We start from the raw sequence: 19,563 nt of genomic DNA, 5'->3' as shown, positions 1-19,563 counted from the left end.
ATATTTATATTTATATTATATTATTTTATTATCTACTAGGCTAAAATTATAAAATACAGATTAGTAAGAGATAGTTCTACACTGATCACGCCAATTTACATATTTCCGAAGTCGACAGGCTTCTATTACACCGTCGTACGGAATCTGAGATACTTGACAATTATCAATGTCAGTTATAACATATCGATCATTTGGTCAATTTTTTTTGATAATGTATGGTCCTTTAAATTTTGGTATAAATTTCTTAGTTGTACCTATCGTAGTGTCAACGTTTCGTACGAGAACAAAGTCTCCTTCTTTAAATTCTATATGTTTTCTAATATTTTTATCATAATAGTGTTTTATCTTAGTTTGGTTTTCAGTTATTTTATCTATTACTCCTTTCCGAATTGCTATTAAGTCTCTATTTGGTTTTGGATTATTTTTGTCTTCTAGAAATTCCGTTAAAGCGTCAATATCACAGCCTCTTTGCTGAACACCGAATAGTACCACCGATGGTATTTCCCCAGTAACCGAAGGTTTTGAATTGTTTATTGCATATTCCGCTTTTGTGAGTAGTTTACACCAATCTGAATGTTGCAATGGTTCAGTTATCTTTGCTAACATACTTTTCATTGTTCTATTTACTCTTTCCACTTGCCCATTTGCCTGTGGTGAGGCAGTTGCTGCTCTAACATGTTCAATGTTGTTACTTAGCATGAACTCGCTGAATTCCAACGATGTGAAACATGAGCCCCTATCACTGACAATTCTCCTAGGTCTGCTGTAATTTTCAAAATATTTCGTTAAGCATGCGCAAACTTCCTTAGTACTAGTTGTGTTTGCAGAATACAATTTGACAAACTTTGTGAACCCATCAATGACTACCAATATGTGTTTCTTTTTATTAATGACTGAGGGGAGAGGTCCGAAATGGTCAATATGCAATGTGTCGAATGGAATTGGTCTTTTCGGTATACTATGTAATGAGCGATTGTTGGAATGAGACGGAAGGCTAAATGTAATACACTTAATGCAATTTTTTATAAAACTATCAACTTTTGCGGTCATATTCGGAAACCAATAATGTTTCTTAATTTCGGTTACACATTTTTCAACTCCCAAATGGCACAATTTTTCGTGAACAGTTCTTATTAAATTATTTTCCATTTCTGACGGGACATAAAGCAATTCGAAATCAGCATATTTTCTATAAACAATACCATCTTCCAATACGAAATTTTTTACTGGTTCTCTTTCTAACTTATCCTTTAACTGAATTATAGTGCTATCCCTATTTTGCGTGACCTGAAGCTGAAAATTGATGTCATCTATATCTATAACTGAAACTATTCGATCCTTATTATAGTTTTCCTGAACTGAAACTTTTGGTTCGTAACTGAATTCTGGACTTATTGTGGGGTATCTACTTAAGCCATCGACATGGGGCATGTTTTTACCACTTCGATGATTCACTGTGTAGTCATAATTTTCAAGTTCAAGGGCCCATCTAGCAATTTTTGAATTTACAGTTTTCTTACATAAGGTTAGAGTAAGGGCATTACAATCAGTTATTATTCGGAACGGTATTCCTTCAAGGTAAATCTTAAATTTATTCAATGAGTAGATTATGGCTAGAGTTTCTAATTCATAACTATGATACCTACTTTCTGCTGGCGTTGTTGCTTGAGAAAAATATGAGATTGGATGAAATTTGTTATCATCCTGTTTTTGTAATAAAATTCCTCCAAACCCTTCGGCACTAGCGTCACAATGCAGTTCTGTTTCCTTAGTCGGACTATACAGGGCTAGAACTGGTGCTGAGGCCAGTCTCTCACAGAGATAATTAAATATTGTTACACATTTGTCATCTAACTCAAATTTCCCTCTAGTTTTTGTCAGAGCTTGCAATGGTTTGGCAACTTTCGAGTAACCCGGAATGAATCTCCTGAAGTAAGAGAAGAGTCCTAAACATTTTTGCATATCTGCGGAATTAGTAGGTTTCGGAAGGTGCTTAATTGTCGTGATGTGATCATTATTTGGCTTAATTCCATCCTTGCTTAATGTGAATCCCAGAAATTCTATACTAGTGTAACAAAACAGACACTTGCTTAGCTTGATTTCTAATCTATATTCTGCTAGGAGGCGTAATACTTTACTTAAGACAACAAAGTGTTCTTCTATAGTTTTGGTTCCGATTGCAATGTCATCCATGTATACAACTACATTTCCTTGTTTTATTAATGGGCCGAATATATTGTTTACAAATCGCTGAAAGACAGCTGATGCGTTTCGCAAACCGAATGGCATGCTAAGATATTCGTATTGTCCGTTTGGTGTCACAAAAGATGTAAATTGAATTGAATTCTCTGCCACCTTCACCTGGTGGAAACTACTTTTCAGATCCAGAAGGGAGAAATACTTATTACCTTCCATTCTCTCTATGCAATCATTTATAAGTGGCAATGGGTACCCATCCCTTACTGTTATTTTATTCAATTGTCTATAATCAATTTTTTTATCAGTACAATTGCAGAGGTATAAGGGGAATCACTCGGTCTGATGTGGCCTTCAGCCAGCAATTCTTCAATAAGTTTGTCAACTACTCTTTTGTCATGATATGAAAGCTTTCTTGGTGTTGAATATATTGGGGCTTGTGACATAATTTTTATCTTCATTTCATACTTATGTTCAATGGCTGGTATGTTGGGCAGGTCTAAATAATTTAATTCAATTAATGTTCGGATTTCACTACGCGAGTTTTCACTAAGTTTGTAATCAATATTGTAATCCTCAATGTCAATTTGTTCTATATTGTAAATATTCTGAATATCGGAAGTTTGCTTAATTACATTTAGAAGCGCATTACTTATCGGAAGTTCACTGTTATTCGGGGGTTTTTTTTTAATGCTACCTGCTGTCTCATTCCCTAATTTGTCTAATTTATGGTCTAATGTTTCTGAATTATTAATTGGTGTTTTTGATTTTTGAAGGGGTTCATAACTATTAGCAGTGTCAACCGGATGCGTGGGAGTTAGTTGATCTAAGGCTATATCGTTGGAAACAATTATGCTAGGCGAAATGGTTTTTTTTTCACTTAATTTGAAACTTAAATTTTCAATTTTATTTGTCTCGGGCTTATGATGTTCATAAAATGATAATTTTAACTTATACTTCTTCAAAAAAGGTCTACCCAATAGCAAATCTTCTGACATGTATTCATCTGGCATAATGTAAAACAAAATCATATTTTCAATGTCATGATAGGTTATGTGTAAGTAAATTTTTCCGTAAGTGAAAATATGTGAGCCGCTGACACTACGTAGGTTTGATGGTAAAAGAGTGTATTTTTTGATGTTTTGGAATCGTAATGTTGAAGCTCTCACAATATTAACGGCGCTGCCCGTGTCGAACATAGCGGAAAGAATATTTTTATAAGTTTTGCGTTTTGGATCAGTGTAAAAATATACTCCTACCTGGTCAAATATCGGAACAAATGGGTATTCGTCGCTGTCTTCATCTCTGGGAGTTTTCGGTTCCATTGCTGATTTGGTGTATTTTTGCTCCGGACACGTCTTTATAGTGTGGCTGAGAGAGCCGCAACGGAAGCAGGACCCCTTCGCACGTTTGGGAGCCTTGCAATCTGAAGCGTAGTGTCCAAACAACGAACAATTGTAGCATCGCATCTCACCATTCGATGTTAATGAAGATTGTGCTGAAGCTGAAGTTGAAGCTGAAGTTAAAGCTGAAGTTGAAGCTGAAGAGATAGTCGATGAGTTCCACTTTGGTTTGTTTTTTGCTCTTAAGTCTGCATATCGATGAGATAATTCCTTAAGCGACGTGTCACGGAAACCGTCGATGATAAAGTGGACTGCTTCAATCTCACATACACTTGCACGCAACGCCAACTCTTGCATCTGCAAAATGTACCCCATAACGGATGTTTTTGCCGGAATGTAGAAAGTTTTCTGAAGTTGCATCACTAATTCGGTTGTCGAACATGCCTTGTCAAATGTTTTCAGAAAGTTGGTTTTAAATTGATCATAATTTTCTGAAGTGTCAAGCCGCATAAATGTGTCTGCCTCTGAATTTGGTGCCATTAATAAGCGTGCGCATCGTAGCTTGTAGGCGTCACTTTCATCAACAGCAGAACAAGCACGCTCTAATTTCATAATCCACAATCCAGCGTCTTGGTCCCTCGGATTCGAGAATGGGACCATTGCACGGATCACTTCTTTGACGCTGCTGCTCTCCGCCATTAATTTTATGAGCAAAGCCCTTTTTTGTAATATTCTAATGGCGGCATCTAACTCTTCTTCTTCTGGTATGCGTGCCTTGCCGACCACCGGCGTCAGCGTGTCGGCGTCGTTTTCCAAATTAGGGTCGGCCGGAATGTCAGGGTCGTTGTCGGCTGAAGCATTAAATTTGGTCGGAACTACAGGGCTGGTTGGACGATCAGGGACATAACCATTCTCGTACGCGAGTTTCTGCAGCTGCCGCAAAGTTGCATTGCTCGAGTGCGCAATTCCTTGCCCGTCCATCCAGTCCAAAAGCTGCTGCTTCTCAATGGCAGCGGGGTTCATACTGACTTTGATTAAAATTTGAATAACTGTAGGCGTTTTTAAAGTAGCTTTGGATTGCGTATCCCACTTCTGAAGTTGTGGCGCGGTTCTTGGTTTTACTTTTATTAACTTCTTTATTTTACGTCTTTTCTATCTTCTTGTCGATCGTCGAATTAATTGCCTCCGACTTATCGCAGTATCATATCGCATAAAACCTATCGCAGTATAATATCGGGATCGGGTTTAATATCGGTAAGGGCTAATATGGGGTTGGTTAGGGTTAATATGTGTTGCCTTACAAAAGTAAAGAGCTTTTATCTACACATCCAAAAGAATTTGGCGAAATGCGCGAGAAGCATTTCTAAATTTAAGAAAAATCATAACTCATGACTTTTGTCTAAGATGGTTATCAAAGTTGAAAGAACGTTGTCATCGAATTTCATGACTTCAACAACAAGATCAGTTGAGTTTGTTCTTAAAATTGCTTATAGAACTTGACTGGCAGTTAGAGATGAAAATAGAAAAAAAAGAAATGGCGAAAAAGAAAAAGCTCATACAGGAGAAGATGTGGAGGAATATGGCTCTACATGTAGACGAGCCTCAACAAAAAGGAAGTGGAAACACCAACGACGGCAACACAGCAAGAAAAGCCTTTTCAAAACCTAAGCTACTGTCTTAAATCTTAGGTCTTGATGAGTCTCTCATCACACATTTTCAAAATATTTTAATTGCAATTTCCTGCCAGCTGCCAATTTGTCATGAGAGATGTGAAAAATACAGAGAAAAAGAGACGAACCACGACTGCAAGTTATGTTTTCATGTTAATTTACGTCGTTTAACCTCTTTCTTCCGAACTTTTTATTTTTTTATTCGCTTCCATACCGCTTAGTCCGCTCCATCTGTCTCTCTTCTTACACCAGCACCGCCGATTATTTCTCGCTCCCTCCGCATCCTGTGACGTGGATGCGCGTAGAACAGTGCTTGATCGTGCTATAATTCCACCAAAAACTACGCTCACCGAATTTTTTGAATTGTGCAATCTCTTGCGGATGCTTTTGGTGCCTTCGCACAAACGCTGCTCTATTCTGAAGTTCTACGTTATTTTACATGGGCTCAATCGAAAAAATGGATGCCTCTCAAGCAAGGGACACCAGTTAATGCGTGCCCCGGTTTTTTTCAAATCAAATAGTTTGGGTGCAATAATACAAGGTCTCGTCGGCAAAAGTTGGTGCCTTAACGCCTACAGCTACGATGCGCACGCTTATTAATGGCACCAAATTCAGAGGCAGAAAATTATGACCAATTTAAAACCAACCTTCTGAAAACATTTGATAAGGCATATTCGACAACCGAATTAGTGATGGAATTTCAGAAAACTTTCTACATTCCGGCAAAAACATCCGTTATGGGGTGCAAGAGTTGGCTGTGGTTGCAAGTGCATGTGATATTGAAGCAGTCCACTTTATCATCGATAGTTTCCTTAACACGTCGCCAGGATTGTTGTATGGAGCGAAAACTATCAAGGAGCTTAAGGAATTATTGAATCGATATGCGGACTTACGAGCAAAAAACAAACCAAAATGGAACTCATCGCCTAGCTCTTCAGCTTCAACACAATCTTCATTAATATCGAATGGAGATGCTATGCTAAAATTTTTCGTTGTTTGGACACTACACTTCAAATTGCAAGGCACCCAAACGTGCGAAGGAGTTCTGCTTCCGTTGCGGCTCTCTTAGCCACACTATAAAGACGTGTCTGGAGGTACCGCAAAAGTACACCAAATGAGCAATGGAACCAAAAACTCCCAGAGATGAAGACAGCGACGAATTCCCCTTTTCCGATATTTGACCAGGTAGGAGTATATTTTTACACTGATCCATAACGCAAAACTTATAAAAATATTCTTTCCGACACAGGCAGCGCCGTTAATATTGTGAGAGCTTCAACATTACCATTCCAAAACATTAAAAAAACATAATCTTTTACCATCGAAACTCCGTATTTTCAGCGGCTCACTTCTCACTTATGGAAAAATTTACTTATACATAACCTATCATGACATTGAATATATGATTTTGTTTTACATTATGCCAGATGAATACATTTCCGAAGACTTGCTATTGGGTAGAGCTTTCTTGAAGAACTATAAGTTAAAATTATCATTTATGAGCATCATAAGCCTGAGACAAATAAAATTTAAATTTTAAGTTTCAAATGAAGTGATAAAAAGCATTTTGCCTAGCATGAATGTTTCCTGCGCTAGATCAACTAAGATGGGTATCTGGTTGGTACTGCTAATGGTTATATTAGCTTTAAAACCTTTAAAATATCCAAAACATCAATTGATAATTCGGAAACATTAGGTTATATTTTAGACAAACTAGGGAATGAGACAACATCAGGTAGCAATATTGATTACAAACTTAGTGAAAACTTGCGTGGGGAAATCCGAACATTAATTGAATTAAATTTGTTGCGTGACCTTCCATCCATGGCCACAATTATTAGTTATTGATCTGAATTATGAAGTCTAGTGTAAGTTAGGCTAGGGCAAAGCGGGAGGCCAAAAAAAATTCGCTCTCTCGCTCTTGGCGAATTCGCCCCGCTTTGCCACCGTAGGTTAGCTAGAGTAAGAGATTTGAATTGTGAAGAAAATATAGTTGTTCGCTAACATTGAAATAGATCGAGATCGAGCGTATCCATTTTCGCCCCGCCGAATAAATAATTTAAATTACAGCCACCCAAAGTTTTCGGTAATTGATTAGAAAAACTCTTCTAATTTTTCATGGCGCCCCCGGGTGGACTGTACAGTGAATTATAGGCAACAACAATAAGTGACAGTGACACAAGAATTTGCAGTATACATATGCAAACATATTCGTTGCCCGCGTCGTGTGTGTGTGCAATCGGCAATCAATTTTTTTGTAAAATATCATCGCGTCGGTCGCGCCAACAATAATTTCTGTGCAAATTTCTGCTACCGCCGAGGGATGCCCTGCGATAAAGACAGGAAAGTAGCAGTTGGATTCAAAGATCCAAAAGAGGAATCAGAGGTATTTGTGCAGAAAATTGAAGGCTGAGCAAAAGACATTCAGATCTTTCTTTGAGGTGTCTTGTGCTAAAACATTGCACATCGCCTTCAATTCTAGGCACAGACGTATGATATACATATAGTAGAGCTTGATTGCATGCATTTTATTAGTAATTGCATAAATATAACTAAACACACTTAAATACATACATATCGACACATACAGACATTTGTGAACCGCTATTTGGACGCAATAGTTATATGTACATACATACATCTATCGTTTACTGCAATCACTGTCGCCCTCCCCCCTTTATTTTGTTCTACCTTTCTCGTCGTTAGAACCTCACAAGAAAGTTTTTTCGTTAGTTCACCCAAGCCACGTCGTATAGAAAGTACCCACACATGCATACAAGCAGCAGCACCGGTGCATTATTTCGTTTCTCCACTTTGTATTTGTATTTGTTTGTATTTGTTGGGAGAATTTTCGTTGCCGCTCTTGAGCTTAACGGTGCGCCAAGTGACGCGCTACCCTGTATCTAACGGGTATATTCTTTTCGGCTGTTGCTTGCCAAGTGACGCGATACCCTACATTCTAAGGGTATATTGTTTTAGAACGTCACTTGCAACTACTCTTTCCCTTGATACCTCGTGCCTCGACATTCAATTAAAATTCGTTTTCGATTATCGTTCTCGTTCAAAAATTATAAAAATAAAATATAATAATAATAAATAAATAAATAGAAATGATAGTGGTTTGTTGCGTAAAATCTACATACACCAATATTATGGCAGAAAACAGTAAATCTACTCTTGAAGACTTAAAGATGAAGCTCAAAAGTCGAGTAAAAAGCATTCGCCGCTTAGAGGATCGATTAGATCAAGGATTGATTCCTTTGCAATTACCGGAATTACGATGTAGATTAGATGGTTTAAATGCTTCAATTGAAAAGGCTAACCATTTGCAGGAGCAAATCGAGGACATAACAGATGATGATGCATATGCAGCCGAGTTGGAAGAGCTGACGGTTGTCACCAAGGGAAAGATAATGTCGCTTATCGCCGCCTTTGATGCAGCAAGCGAGACGAAGCCAGTGTCTTCTTCAGCCCCAACTCATAATAGACTTCCGAAATTGGCGTTACCCAAATTTAGTGGTAAACACTCGGAATTCAAAAATTTCATTAGCCTTTTTGAGAGACCAGTCCATAGCGACAACAGCATACCGGTGATCGAAAAATGTAATCATATTATTTCGTGCCTCTCTGATGAAGCATTAGGAAAAATAAAGGCATTCCAAGTCACCGAGGCAAATTATGAAAAGGCCATGGCTGGCCTAAAACGAGTATATGACAACGATTATTTGATTTTCACGAATAATATTTCCACATTGTTCAATCTGCCGAGTATATCACATCAATCTGCATCATCTCTAAGAACTCTAATCGATACTGTTTCGTCGATTTACGGATCGTTACTGTCGATCGGAGATGATACAAAAATTTCGAATGCAATGCTCATTCATCTCGTTTTAAACAGAGTCGACCCAGTGACGAAACAAAAGTGGGATGAACAGCTTACTTATGAGAAGTTGCCGCTTTGGTCCGACTTTGAGAAAGTATTGAATCGTCGATACCAGCATCTGTCTGCTGAAGAATCGACCAAGCCAAGGCAAGACAAATTCATGCCAAGCAAGCAACATAATCGCAGTTCATTTGCTTGTTCTTCCACTTCCACCAACAGTAGAACTCAGTAAACTTGTAGCTACTGCAATTCAGGAGACCATGTAGTGTCAAATTGCCCTTCATTTTCGCGTCTATCGGTGATGCAAAGGTTTGAGTTTGCTAAGTCGGCATCCCTATGCATTAATTGTCTGCGAAAAGGCCACGCTGTTGTAAAATGCAAAGCCAATAAATGTCGAGTGTGCAGCCGCTCACATCATACATTATTGCATCGATACACAGTGTCGGCTAATAGTCTCGCGTTACCACCACCCCAAGAGAGTCCTTCTCCTCCATCAAATCAGAATCAACCTTCCACGTCATATGTTTTGCATGCGACAGCGTTGGACAGGGTAATTCTGGCTACGTCGATCGTAAGCGTCCGAACTAAGAGCGGTGAACACATTCTGGCCAGAGCTCTGCTCGACTCTGGATCACAAACAAATTTCATTACCGACCACCTCGCTAATCGCTTACAGATCCGTAGAGAGGAGTCCTGTATTAACTTGCTTGGAATTGGTGAATCTAATTCTCAAGTAAGGGATAAAATACACACAGTGGTGAAGTCGCGAATAAATGGTAGTGTGTTCTCCTTTGATTTTTGGATCCTGAAATCAATTTCAGGTTATCACCCTGACCAGTCAGTGAATGTGACTGACTGGCGAATCCCAGAGAACCTACCACCGGCAGACCCTTATTTCTACAAGCCACAAAGAATAGATATGTTAATTGGAGCAGAATCGTTCTTTGAATTATTAGCTGTTGGTCAAATTAAACAAGGACCTGACTTTCCAACTCTTCAGAAAACCCTTCTTGGTTGGGTTGTGTCGGGAAAATATGTTTCCAGGAGTTCTGCTCCTCAAATTACAAACAGTTTGAGTTGCAGTGAAGAGTTGCTAGTATCCATCGATAGGACCTTGAAAAAGTATTGGTCACTGGAAGAAATACCATCTACCAAGAAAATTACCACACCTGAGCACAAGCTGTGTGAAGAACACTATCGTAAGACGACTCAGGTACTATCATCAGGTCGGTTCGAAGTAAGGCTCCCGTTTAAATCAGATCCAATTTGTTTAGGCAACTCCTTTGAGGTTGCGAAACGGCGGTTTTTGTCGCTTGAAAGACGATTGCATCGTGACCCTGAGTTGAAGAAAATGTACTTGGAATTCATGGAAGAGTACCTCTCCTTAGGTCATATGTCTCCTACTGACAATACGATTCTTTCTACTCCACACTACGTAATCCCTCATCAGTGTGTTCTGAGGCCCCAAAGTACGTCTATCAAGCTCCGAGTCGTGTTCGATGCTTCGTCCAAGACGTCCTCACAGGTGGCCTTAAATGACATTCTGATGGTGGGACCTACCATTCAAGAGGAATTATACTCGACACTGCTCCGTTTCCGTCTGCACAGGTTTGCCCTGACTGCTGATGTTAAAAAGATGTATCGCCAAGTGATGGTGAACGAAGCGGATCGGCAGTTTCATCTCATAGTGTGGAGAAGAGACTCTCCTTCTGTATCCTTGAGATTATACAAGCTCAACACTGTAACCTATGGGACTGGACCAGCCCCATTCTTAGCTATCCGGTGTTTGAAAAGGTTGAGTGAGTCTGCGAAGCTCTCATTCCCTAGAGCTGCTAACGTATTGGGTCTTTTACGTCGATGACGTGTTGACTGGTGCTGCATGCGTAGAGGAGCTAAGGGCAATTAAATCCGAAGTGTCTCAGGTTCTTCAGACCGCAGGGTTTGAGTTGACAAAGTGGTTTTCAAATTCAACCGAGATCACCGCATCTGAGAGCACAGCCAAACCGATAACAATCTCGGATTCAGAGTCGACAAAGGCGTTGGGAATCTCATGGTTCGTCAGTAGGTGACGATGCCTTTAAGTTCAAAATTGACAATTCAGTTATGGGTCTCCGAGCGACAAAACGGAACATACTATCGGTGACATCAAAGTTGTTTGACCCCCTTGGTTTATTAAGTCCTATCGTTTTAAGGCAAGATTGCAGGAGCTTTGGCCTAACAAACTAGATTGGGATGAGTCGATCCCGTTGCATTTGGAAACAGCGTGGAATAAGTTGAAAAATACACTATCTCAATTGGAAGACATCCATATCTCGGTTTGTGTATTCCGATCCGATGTCACCGGTTCAAATACATGCCTTTGCTGACGCCTCCATGAGAGCGTATGGAGCGTGCGTCTATATACGTAGCAGAACTGCAGAAGGTTTAAAAATATCATTGTTGACTTCGAAATCCAAAGTAGCGCCGCTCAAGACCAAAACGCTCCCAAGGCTTGAGTTATGTGCCGCTCACCTTCTCGCAGATCTCTGTCACAGAATCAAGCCCCTATTTAACGTGCCCATTGAACGAGTCGTTTATTGGTCGGATTCAGAGGTAACTCTCCATTGGATCCGGTCTCATCCATCGTCGTTGTCGACTTTCGTTTCAAATAGAGTGGCTGAGATTCAAGAGTGGTCAGATGATGTTACGTGGCGGCATGTACCCACGAAACAGAACCCAGCAGATATTGTCTCAAGAGGTTGTGACGTCGACGAAATCGTACAGTCAATTTGGTTCGAAGGACCATCATTTCTGAAAGAGGAAGAAGAAAACTGGCCCAAGAACGCTCATTTCGAACACTCCGATGATCTTCAGCTGGAAAAGAGGAAGACTGCGGTCGGGTTGACCGCGGCTGTGCGAAGTTCGGAGCTGTTAGATGTCATCGAGGGATTCTCGTCACACCTCAAACTGCTTAGAGTGTTCGTGTATGTGTTCCGCTTTATAAGAAAATGTGAAGACCCAAGCCTAAATTTCGAAAAAACTATCTCACCGTCCAGCATCACGAGTGTCAAGGAGAAATTGAAAAGGTTAGGAAAGGATCTACAATTGGTCCTAGTCTTCAGCGGTTGAACCCATTCATCCATGAAGACACAGGGACTTGGTGCAACTTTTCGTTGTTGCGAGTGGGGGGGCGACTAGCCAAAGCTCCAATATCATACGATGCCAAGTTTCCTCTGCTTTTGACTAAGAGCTCGCAATTCGTGCGAAGCTATATTCGTCATCTGCACCATTCGAATTTTCATGTCGGCCCACGAGCACTTGTGAGCATCCTTCGACAGAGCGTGTGGATAGTGAACGCTCAGGAGGTCTGCCGTCAGACACTTCGATCATGTATGCGCTGTTTTAAATGCAAGCCTCGATTGCTGACGCAGCTCATGGGGAATTTACCCGCTTGCTCCGTGCTCTCCGCCCATTTTCAAATTGCGGCGTTGATTTTTGTGGACCAGTGCACACGACATTGAAAATTCGCGGAAGGCCCCCATACAAGTCATACATTGCGCTTTTTGTTCGTTTTGCGTCCAAGGCGGTTCACCTAGAAATAGTTTCCGATCTAACCACTGATTGTTTTTTGTTGGCTTTTCAAAGGTTCGTCGGGCGCCGAGGATATCCCCAAGTCGTTCATTGCGACAACGGGACGAACTTCGTCGGAGCGAGCCGCCATCTCAGCGCTCTGCGGATCAGGCTCAAGGAGCAAGGAGACGCAATTCACGACTTCGCGTCAAAGAACGGATGCGAATTTGCGTTCATACCGCCGCGAGCTCCTCACATGGGAGGGCTATGGGAGGCAGGTGTAAAAACTGCCAAGAGCCTACTCCTACGGGCGGTAGGCAGCGCGCTCCTAACCGCCGAAGAGCTCGCCACAGTCCCCGTCGGCATCGAGGCCATAATGAACTCGAGGCCGCTGGAAGCCATCAACCAAGATCCAAGTGACGGCGAGGCCCTAACACCCGGGCACCTGCTGACAGGCGGGTCGCTCATCGCCCCCCAGCACTGCGGACTCCGGACCAGGAGAGTCTCAGTTGCTTGCGGCGATGGCGACTTGTCTCGTCAGTCAGGCAAGCGTTTTGGCAGCGATGGTCCCGCGAATATGTCCTGGGGCTGCAAATTCGGGGCAAATGGCACCAGCAGCAACCGAACCTCGAGGAAGGAGACCTCGTCATCGCGGCCCATACACAAATTAGCGCCGCTGCCAATGTGTTGAAGCCGATGCAGGCGTTCAACGGGGCCGGTGTTGCGTGACCTTCCATCCATGGCCACAATTATTAATTATTGATCTGAATTATGAAGTCTAGTGTAAGTTAGGCTAGGGCAAAGCGGGAGCGCAATAAAAGCTCGCTCTCTCGCTCTTGGCGAATTCGCCCCGCTTTGCCACCGTAGGTTAGCTAGAGTAAGAGATTTGAATTGTGAAGAAAATATAGTTGTTCGCCAACCTTGAATTAGATCGAGCGTATCAACTTTTTCGCCCCGCCAAATAAATAATTTAAATTACAGCCACCCAAAGTTTACGGTAATTGATTAGAAAAACTCTTCTAATTTTTCAAAATTACTTAGATTTGCTCAACATACCAGCCCTTGAACATAAATATGAAACTAAGATAATAATTTTTTCACAATCCGCAATTCATTATATTATATAGAAAGCCCCCATATTCTTTGACGTTGACATGCAATGACTGCATCTTTCAAGAGGCGATGCAATTACTGCACTAACAAGTGGCCCGTATGACACCAGCAGAAGGCTGTTACGCGCGGCAAAACACAGCCCTCTTCCCGCCCAACCGATCGGCTTCGCAAACGCGGCTTTACGAATGCAGCGAAAAAAGATTAGTTGGCAAACTTATTGAAGACTTGCTGGCTGAAGGCCATATCAGACCGAGTGATTCCCATTATACCTCCGCAACTGTACTTTAAAAAAGAATCAGGTTAGTAAATGCTGTGCGTTGATTATCGACAATTAAATAATATAAAAGTAAGGGATGAGTACCCATTGCCACTTATAATAAAAGCGCAGAGAGAATGGAAGGTAATAAGTAATTCTCTCTTCTGGATCTGAAAAGTAGTTGCCACCAAGTGAAAGTGGCAGAGAATTCCATTCAATTCAATACGAATATCTTAGCATGCCATTCGGTTTGCGAAACGCATCGCTTGTCTGTCAGCGATTTGTAAACAATATATTTGGCCAATTAAGAAAACAGAGAAACGTAGTTGTATACATGGATGACATTGCAATCGGAACCAAAACTATAGGAGAACACTTTGTTGTCTTAACTAAAGTATTAAATTTCTTCTAGGAGATTAGAAATCAAGTTAAGCAAGTGTCTGTTTTGTTACAGAGAAGATTCATTCCAGGTTACTCGAAAGTTGCTAAACCACTGCAAGCTCTTACAAAAACTGTAGGGAAATTTGAGCTGGGTGACAAATGTGTGACAAATTTCATCCAATCTCATATTTTTCTCAAGCAACAACGCCAGCAGAAAGCAGGTATCATAGTTATGAATTATAAACTCTAGCCATAATTTACTCATTGAATAAATTTAAGATTTACCTTGAAAGAATACCGTTCCGAATAATAACCGATTGTAAAGCCGTTACTCTAAACTTATGTAAGAAAACTGTAAATTCAAAAATTGGTAGATGGGCCCTTGAACTTGAAAATTATGACTACACAGTGAATCGTTGAAGCGGTAAATACATGCCCATGTCGATAACTTAAGTGGATACCCCACAACAAGTCCAGAGTTCAGTTACGAACCAAAAGTTTCAGTTCAGGAAAACAAAACTAAGGATCGAATATTTTTAGTTATTGATATAGATGACATCAATTTTCAGCTTCAGGTTACGCAAAATAGAGAAAACACTGTAATTCAGTTCAAGGATAAGTTAGAAAGACAACCAGTGAAAAATGTTGTATTAGAAGATGGTATTGTTTATAGAAAAGATGCTGATTTTGAATTGCTTTATGTTCCGTCTGAAATGGAAAATAATTTAATAAGAACTGTTCACGAGTTTAAAAATGTTTAACCGATATTAAGCAATATTTTCCGAATATGACCGCAAAAGTAGATCTTTTTATACAAAATGTAGCCTTCCGTCCGAAAAGACCAATTCCATAAGACAAATTGCATATTGACCATTTCGGACACCTCCCCTCAGTCATTAATAAAAACAAACATATATTGGTAGTTATTGATGGTTTTACAACTAGTACTAAGGAAGATTGCGCATGTTTAACAAATAATAAATAGATATTTTGAAAATTATAGCAGACCTAGGAAAATTGTCAGTGATAGAGGCTCATGTTTCATATCGTTGGCATTTAGTGAGTTCATGCTATGTAACAACATTAAACATGTTAAAGCAGCAACTGCCTCACCACAGGCAAATGGGACCGTGGAGAGTATATAGATCTATAAAAAGTATGCTAGCAAAGAGAACTGCACTAGTGCCACATTCATTCAACAGCGGAATATGCAATACAAAATTAAAAAAATTCGGCTACTAGGAAAATACCATCAGTAATACTCTTCGGTGTTCAGCAAACACGATATGATATTGACGCTTTAACGTCATTTTTAGAAGACAAAACTAATTCAAAACCAACCAACCAATAGCATTTTGGAAAGGAGTATTAGATAAAATAACTGAAAACCAAACTAAGATAAAACACTATAATGATACAAATATTAAGAAACATATAGAATTTAATGAAGGAGATTTTGTCCTCGTACGAAACGTTGACACTACGATGAGAAATTTATTACAAAATTTAGGAGAATACATTATGAAAAAAATTTACCAAATGATCGGTATGCTATAACTGACATTGAAAATTGTCAAGTATCTCAAAATCCGTACGACGGTGTAATAGAAGACTGCCGACTTCGGAAATATATAAATTGGCGTGATCAGTGTAGAACTATCTCCTAATAATCTGTATTTTATAATTTCAGAATGGCCGAGCTGTAAAGTAACACATGAGTACCCTAACCAATAAGCATAATACCCTTACCGATAGCCCGATATTAAACCTGACCGATCCCGATTCTCTAGTGCGATAAGTTTTGTGGGATATTATACTGCGATAAGTCTGATGGGATATTCCTTCTTCGATCGACAAGAAGAAGGAACAGACGTAAAATTACGAAATGAATAAAACTAAAACCAAGAACTGCGACACACCATATACATATGGTGGTAAGAAAACAAGTTGTCAGAAACACTTATTATACCCGATACTCAAAATGAGTATTGGGGTATATTAGATTTGTGGTAAAAGTGGATGTGTGTAACGTCCAGAAGGAATCGTTTCCGACCCCATAAAGTATATATATTCTTGATCAGCATCAATAGCCGAGTCGATTGAGCCATGTCTGTCTGTCCGTCTGTCCGTCCGTCCGTCCGTCCGTCTGTCCGTCTGTCCGTCCCCTTCAGCGCCTAATGCTCAAAGACTATAAGAGCTAGAGCAACGATGTTTTGGATCCAGACTTCTGTGATATGTCACTGCTACAAAAATATTTCAAAACTTTGCCCCGCCCACTTCCGCCCCCACAAAGGGCGAAAATCTGTGGCATCCACAATTTTAAAGATACGAGAAATCCAAAAACGCAGAATCGTAGAGAATGACTATATCTTCTAGAGTGAAAAATCTGAACTAGATCGTATAATTATTACAGCCAGAATCACGAAAACAATTTCACTCTTTCTCGCTCTGTCTCACTCTAACACACAGGTTTCATGGTCGGTTTTGCCAATTGCAAAATATGAGTTCAAGGATCTCAGAACCTATAAAAGCCAGAGCAACCAAATTTGGTATCCACACTCCTGTGATATCGGACCTTGACCGTTTCCTGTCCAAATTTCGCCACACCCCCTTCCGCCACCGCAAAGGACGAAAATCTGAGGCAACCACAAATCTCAGAGACTATTAAGGCTAGAGTAACCAAATTTGGTACACACACTCCTTTAAGATGTCACTATAAAACGTATATCTCAGAATTTCGCCCCACCCCCATCCGCCCCCACAAAGGACGAAAATCTGTTGCATCCACAATATTGCAGATTTGAGAAAACTAAAAACGCAGAATCATAGATAATGACCATATCGATTAGATTGCTGAATCTGGATCAGATCAGATCATTTTTATAGCCAAAAGGAACAAATCAATTTGCAGTGGCTACGCAGCGCCCGACGTCACGCTCAGACTGATTTTCTGTCTCTCTCGCACGCACTCTTTGTCGTGTCGTTAAATATTAGCAGCGTCTGCCGGAGGAGAGCCATACTGACTTAGTATCGGGTATAACCGTAGAGTTGCGGTGTCCGCAGCAACTCACAACGTTCCCCCTCGTTATTTTAATAACACTGCAACAACTAATAAAACTTTTCATTTTTTGGAAAAAAAAATTTGCTAAATTTTGATACAAATGTGTCTACCGCATATCGCAGATTACTTTCCAGCAAAACGTTAACTCGAAGCACACGGCCAAAATCGTGAAAATTTGTCTTCACCGGATAATATTAATTGTATTTGAAAAATCACGATGGAAATGCTCTTAGCAATAAAATGGGTTAGAATTTCATATTCATATTTATTTCTGGACGTTGATATGGAATGACTGCATCTTACAAGTGGCGATGCAATTACTGCACCATCAAGTGTCCCGTGTGACACCAGCAGAAGCGCGGATCCCATGAAAAACGCATCACAACTCCCGCCCAACCAGCGGAAGGGCGCTGACACATGACGCGCAGCGCGTTGCCGAACCGAACGCGAACATGCAGCTAAGATAGCTGTTAGACTAATATGCGAGGAAAATTATTACTAAATTTACTGGGAGAACTCAACATGCATTAAAAATACCACTACAATTACTAATTACGAGAAAGGTATGTGAGTATTAGTAATTTATTAAGAGGAAGGGAATTAGTAGTGGATATAATATGGTAGAGGGAATTATAATCCGAGCATAAGACCCTAAACGGTTCATGCAAGGAATAATTCGATCTACAAAGTCAACGGTTTGTAGTTTCTAGTGAATGTAATAAAAATCGTGAAAATTATTCTGCTCAACAAATCAGGTCTATCTACATCAAGCATTTTTATACGGTTAACTAAGAATGGGAGATTTTCTAATAGCTAGAAAGCCTTTAATAATGAAAGGCTGAAATCAAGCATTTTAGGAATAGCGGATAACTTTGCCATACCGCTATACTTTTTTTCGTTAGACTTTTGTATGGTTATGAATTATAAACGATTCCTTCCAGATCAGGGGGAAGCAAGGAGATTCAATGGACAGGGTGAATAGTTTAAGCAAGGGTCCACACAGAGCCTCGGTGCACCTGAGTACCTGAGTACACAGCCTGAAACCCCGTCTGGACCGGGTGAAAACACCGGCTTGACTAGTCGAAGATCATGAATTAGAGAACATTCGTTCGAGAACCAACTTCTTGAAATTGTGTATAAAATCTTTCTTTAAAGTTTTTTTGACTAGATAATTCTTTGGTAAACCAAGGGGGTTTTCCAGATCTAATCGGACAAGAAAGCGGCACAAAAGAATCAAAAAATTGTGCCAAGTGCATTGTAAAAAATGTTAGTGCCTTTTATAACATCGGTGCACAAGTACAAGGCGGACCAATCAAAATCCCTAATGAAGTTTTTCTGCTTCGCAAACTCGGCTTTACGAAAGCAGCGGAAACATCCAGATGGCCTACTAGACCGATCCAATACAGATTGTCCTATATCTAGCAAATTTTAATTCACTAAAAAGGCCGTCAGCCATCGGTGCTACAGAGGGATAAACGGATGGCGGGTCGGCTTGTACAACTGCAAATTCGGAATGTGACGCAGCCACTCCGGGTTAGGGCTTCCCCTGTACCTGGGGCGGTCTGTGTCCCACACCCCTAGAACACAGAGGGCCACCCACCGTAACTGTACACACCGGTGGAAGTGCGACTATACTCTCTCCGTGAGGGCGTCTGGAAACAGGTCCTGGTACGGTCATGTCCCTGCCAGGATGCTGGCGAATGGTAGTCGGGCGGAGAGAAGAAAACTCTCAGTGAAATTACCCCAATCCAAGGTGTTATATACCGAGGGATGCATGGCCGATAATATGCGAACTCTGGATACCTGTCGATCTCCAGTTTAAACCAGGCTTCCCGGGGCAAGCGGGCTGTGCCTCGGGTGACCAACCCCTTTCCCGCCTACTCGTGGGAGCTATTATTTCAACTACTCAAAATACAAAAAACAACAAAACCGCAAAGGAACTCGGTACTCCATCTAAAGTACCCGAGGGACAAGACCATCCCTCTTCATCAACGCCTGGGAAACCATGTCCAAGGAAGACGGGGAAAGACACTCAGTCGGTCCACCGTCTTCAAGCAGCAGCCGCTGCGAGGGGGGCTCGAAATGTCAATCGGGTCCTTCCAAGTCGC

The 19,563-nt window shown here is 40.7% G+C and overlaps 1 protein-coding gene across 1 annotated transcript; it reads left to right on the top strand.

Annotated features, from left to right (window-relative positions):
• Positions 1-7,401: 7,401 nt before the first annotated feature.
• On the top strand, positions 7,402-13,125 carry LOC117184410 (uncharacterized). Its single transcript, XM_033381599.1, has 2 exons — positions 7,402-7,595; positions 12,720-13,125. The coding sequence occupies exons 1-2, from the start codon at positions 7,533-7,535 to the stop codon at positions 13,062-13,064; spliced, it is 408 nt and encodes a 135-aa protein (XP_033237490.1). The 5' UTR covers positions 7,402-7,532; the 3' UTR covers positions 13,065-13,125.
• The last annotated feature ends 6,438 nt before the right edge of the window (positions 13,126-19,563 follow it).

Source organism: Drosophila pseudoobscura, chromosome X, assembly GCF_009870125.1.
Source record: "Drosophila pseudoobscura strain MV-25-SWS-2005 chromosome X, UCI_Dpse_MV25, whole genome shotgun sequence".
NCBI classification, from domain to species: Eukaryota; Metazoa; Arthropoda; class Insecta; order Diptera; family Drosophilidae; genus Drosophila; species Drosophila pseudoobscura.
This window is presented reverse-complemented; position numbering and strand designations above follow the sequence as displayed.

What these genes read in the sequence shown, in the direction of transcription:
- LOC117184410 (XM_033381599.1), top strand. Translation starts at nt 7,533, where the DNA reads ATGCCCTGCGATAAAGACAGGAAAGTAGCAGTTGGATTCAAAGATCCA. An exon ending in ATCCAAAAGAGGAATCAGAG is followed by an intron (nt 7,596 to 12,719) that starts GTATTTGTGCAG and finishes GGCTTTTCAAAG; the next exon opens with GTTCGTCGGGCGCCGAGGAT.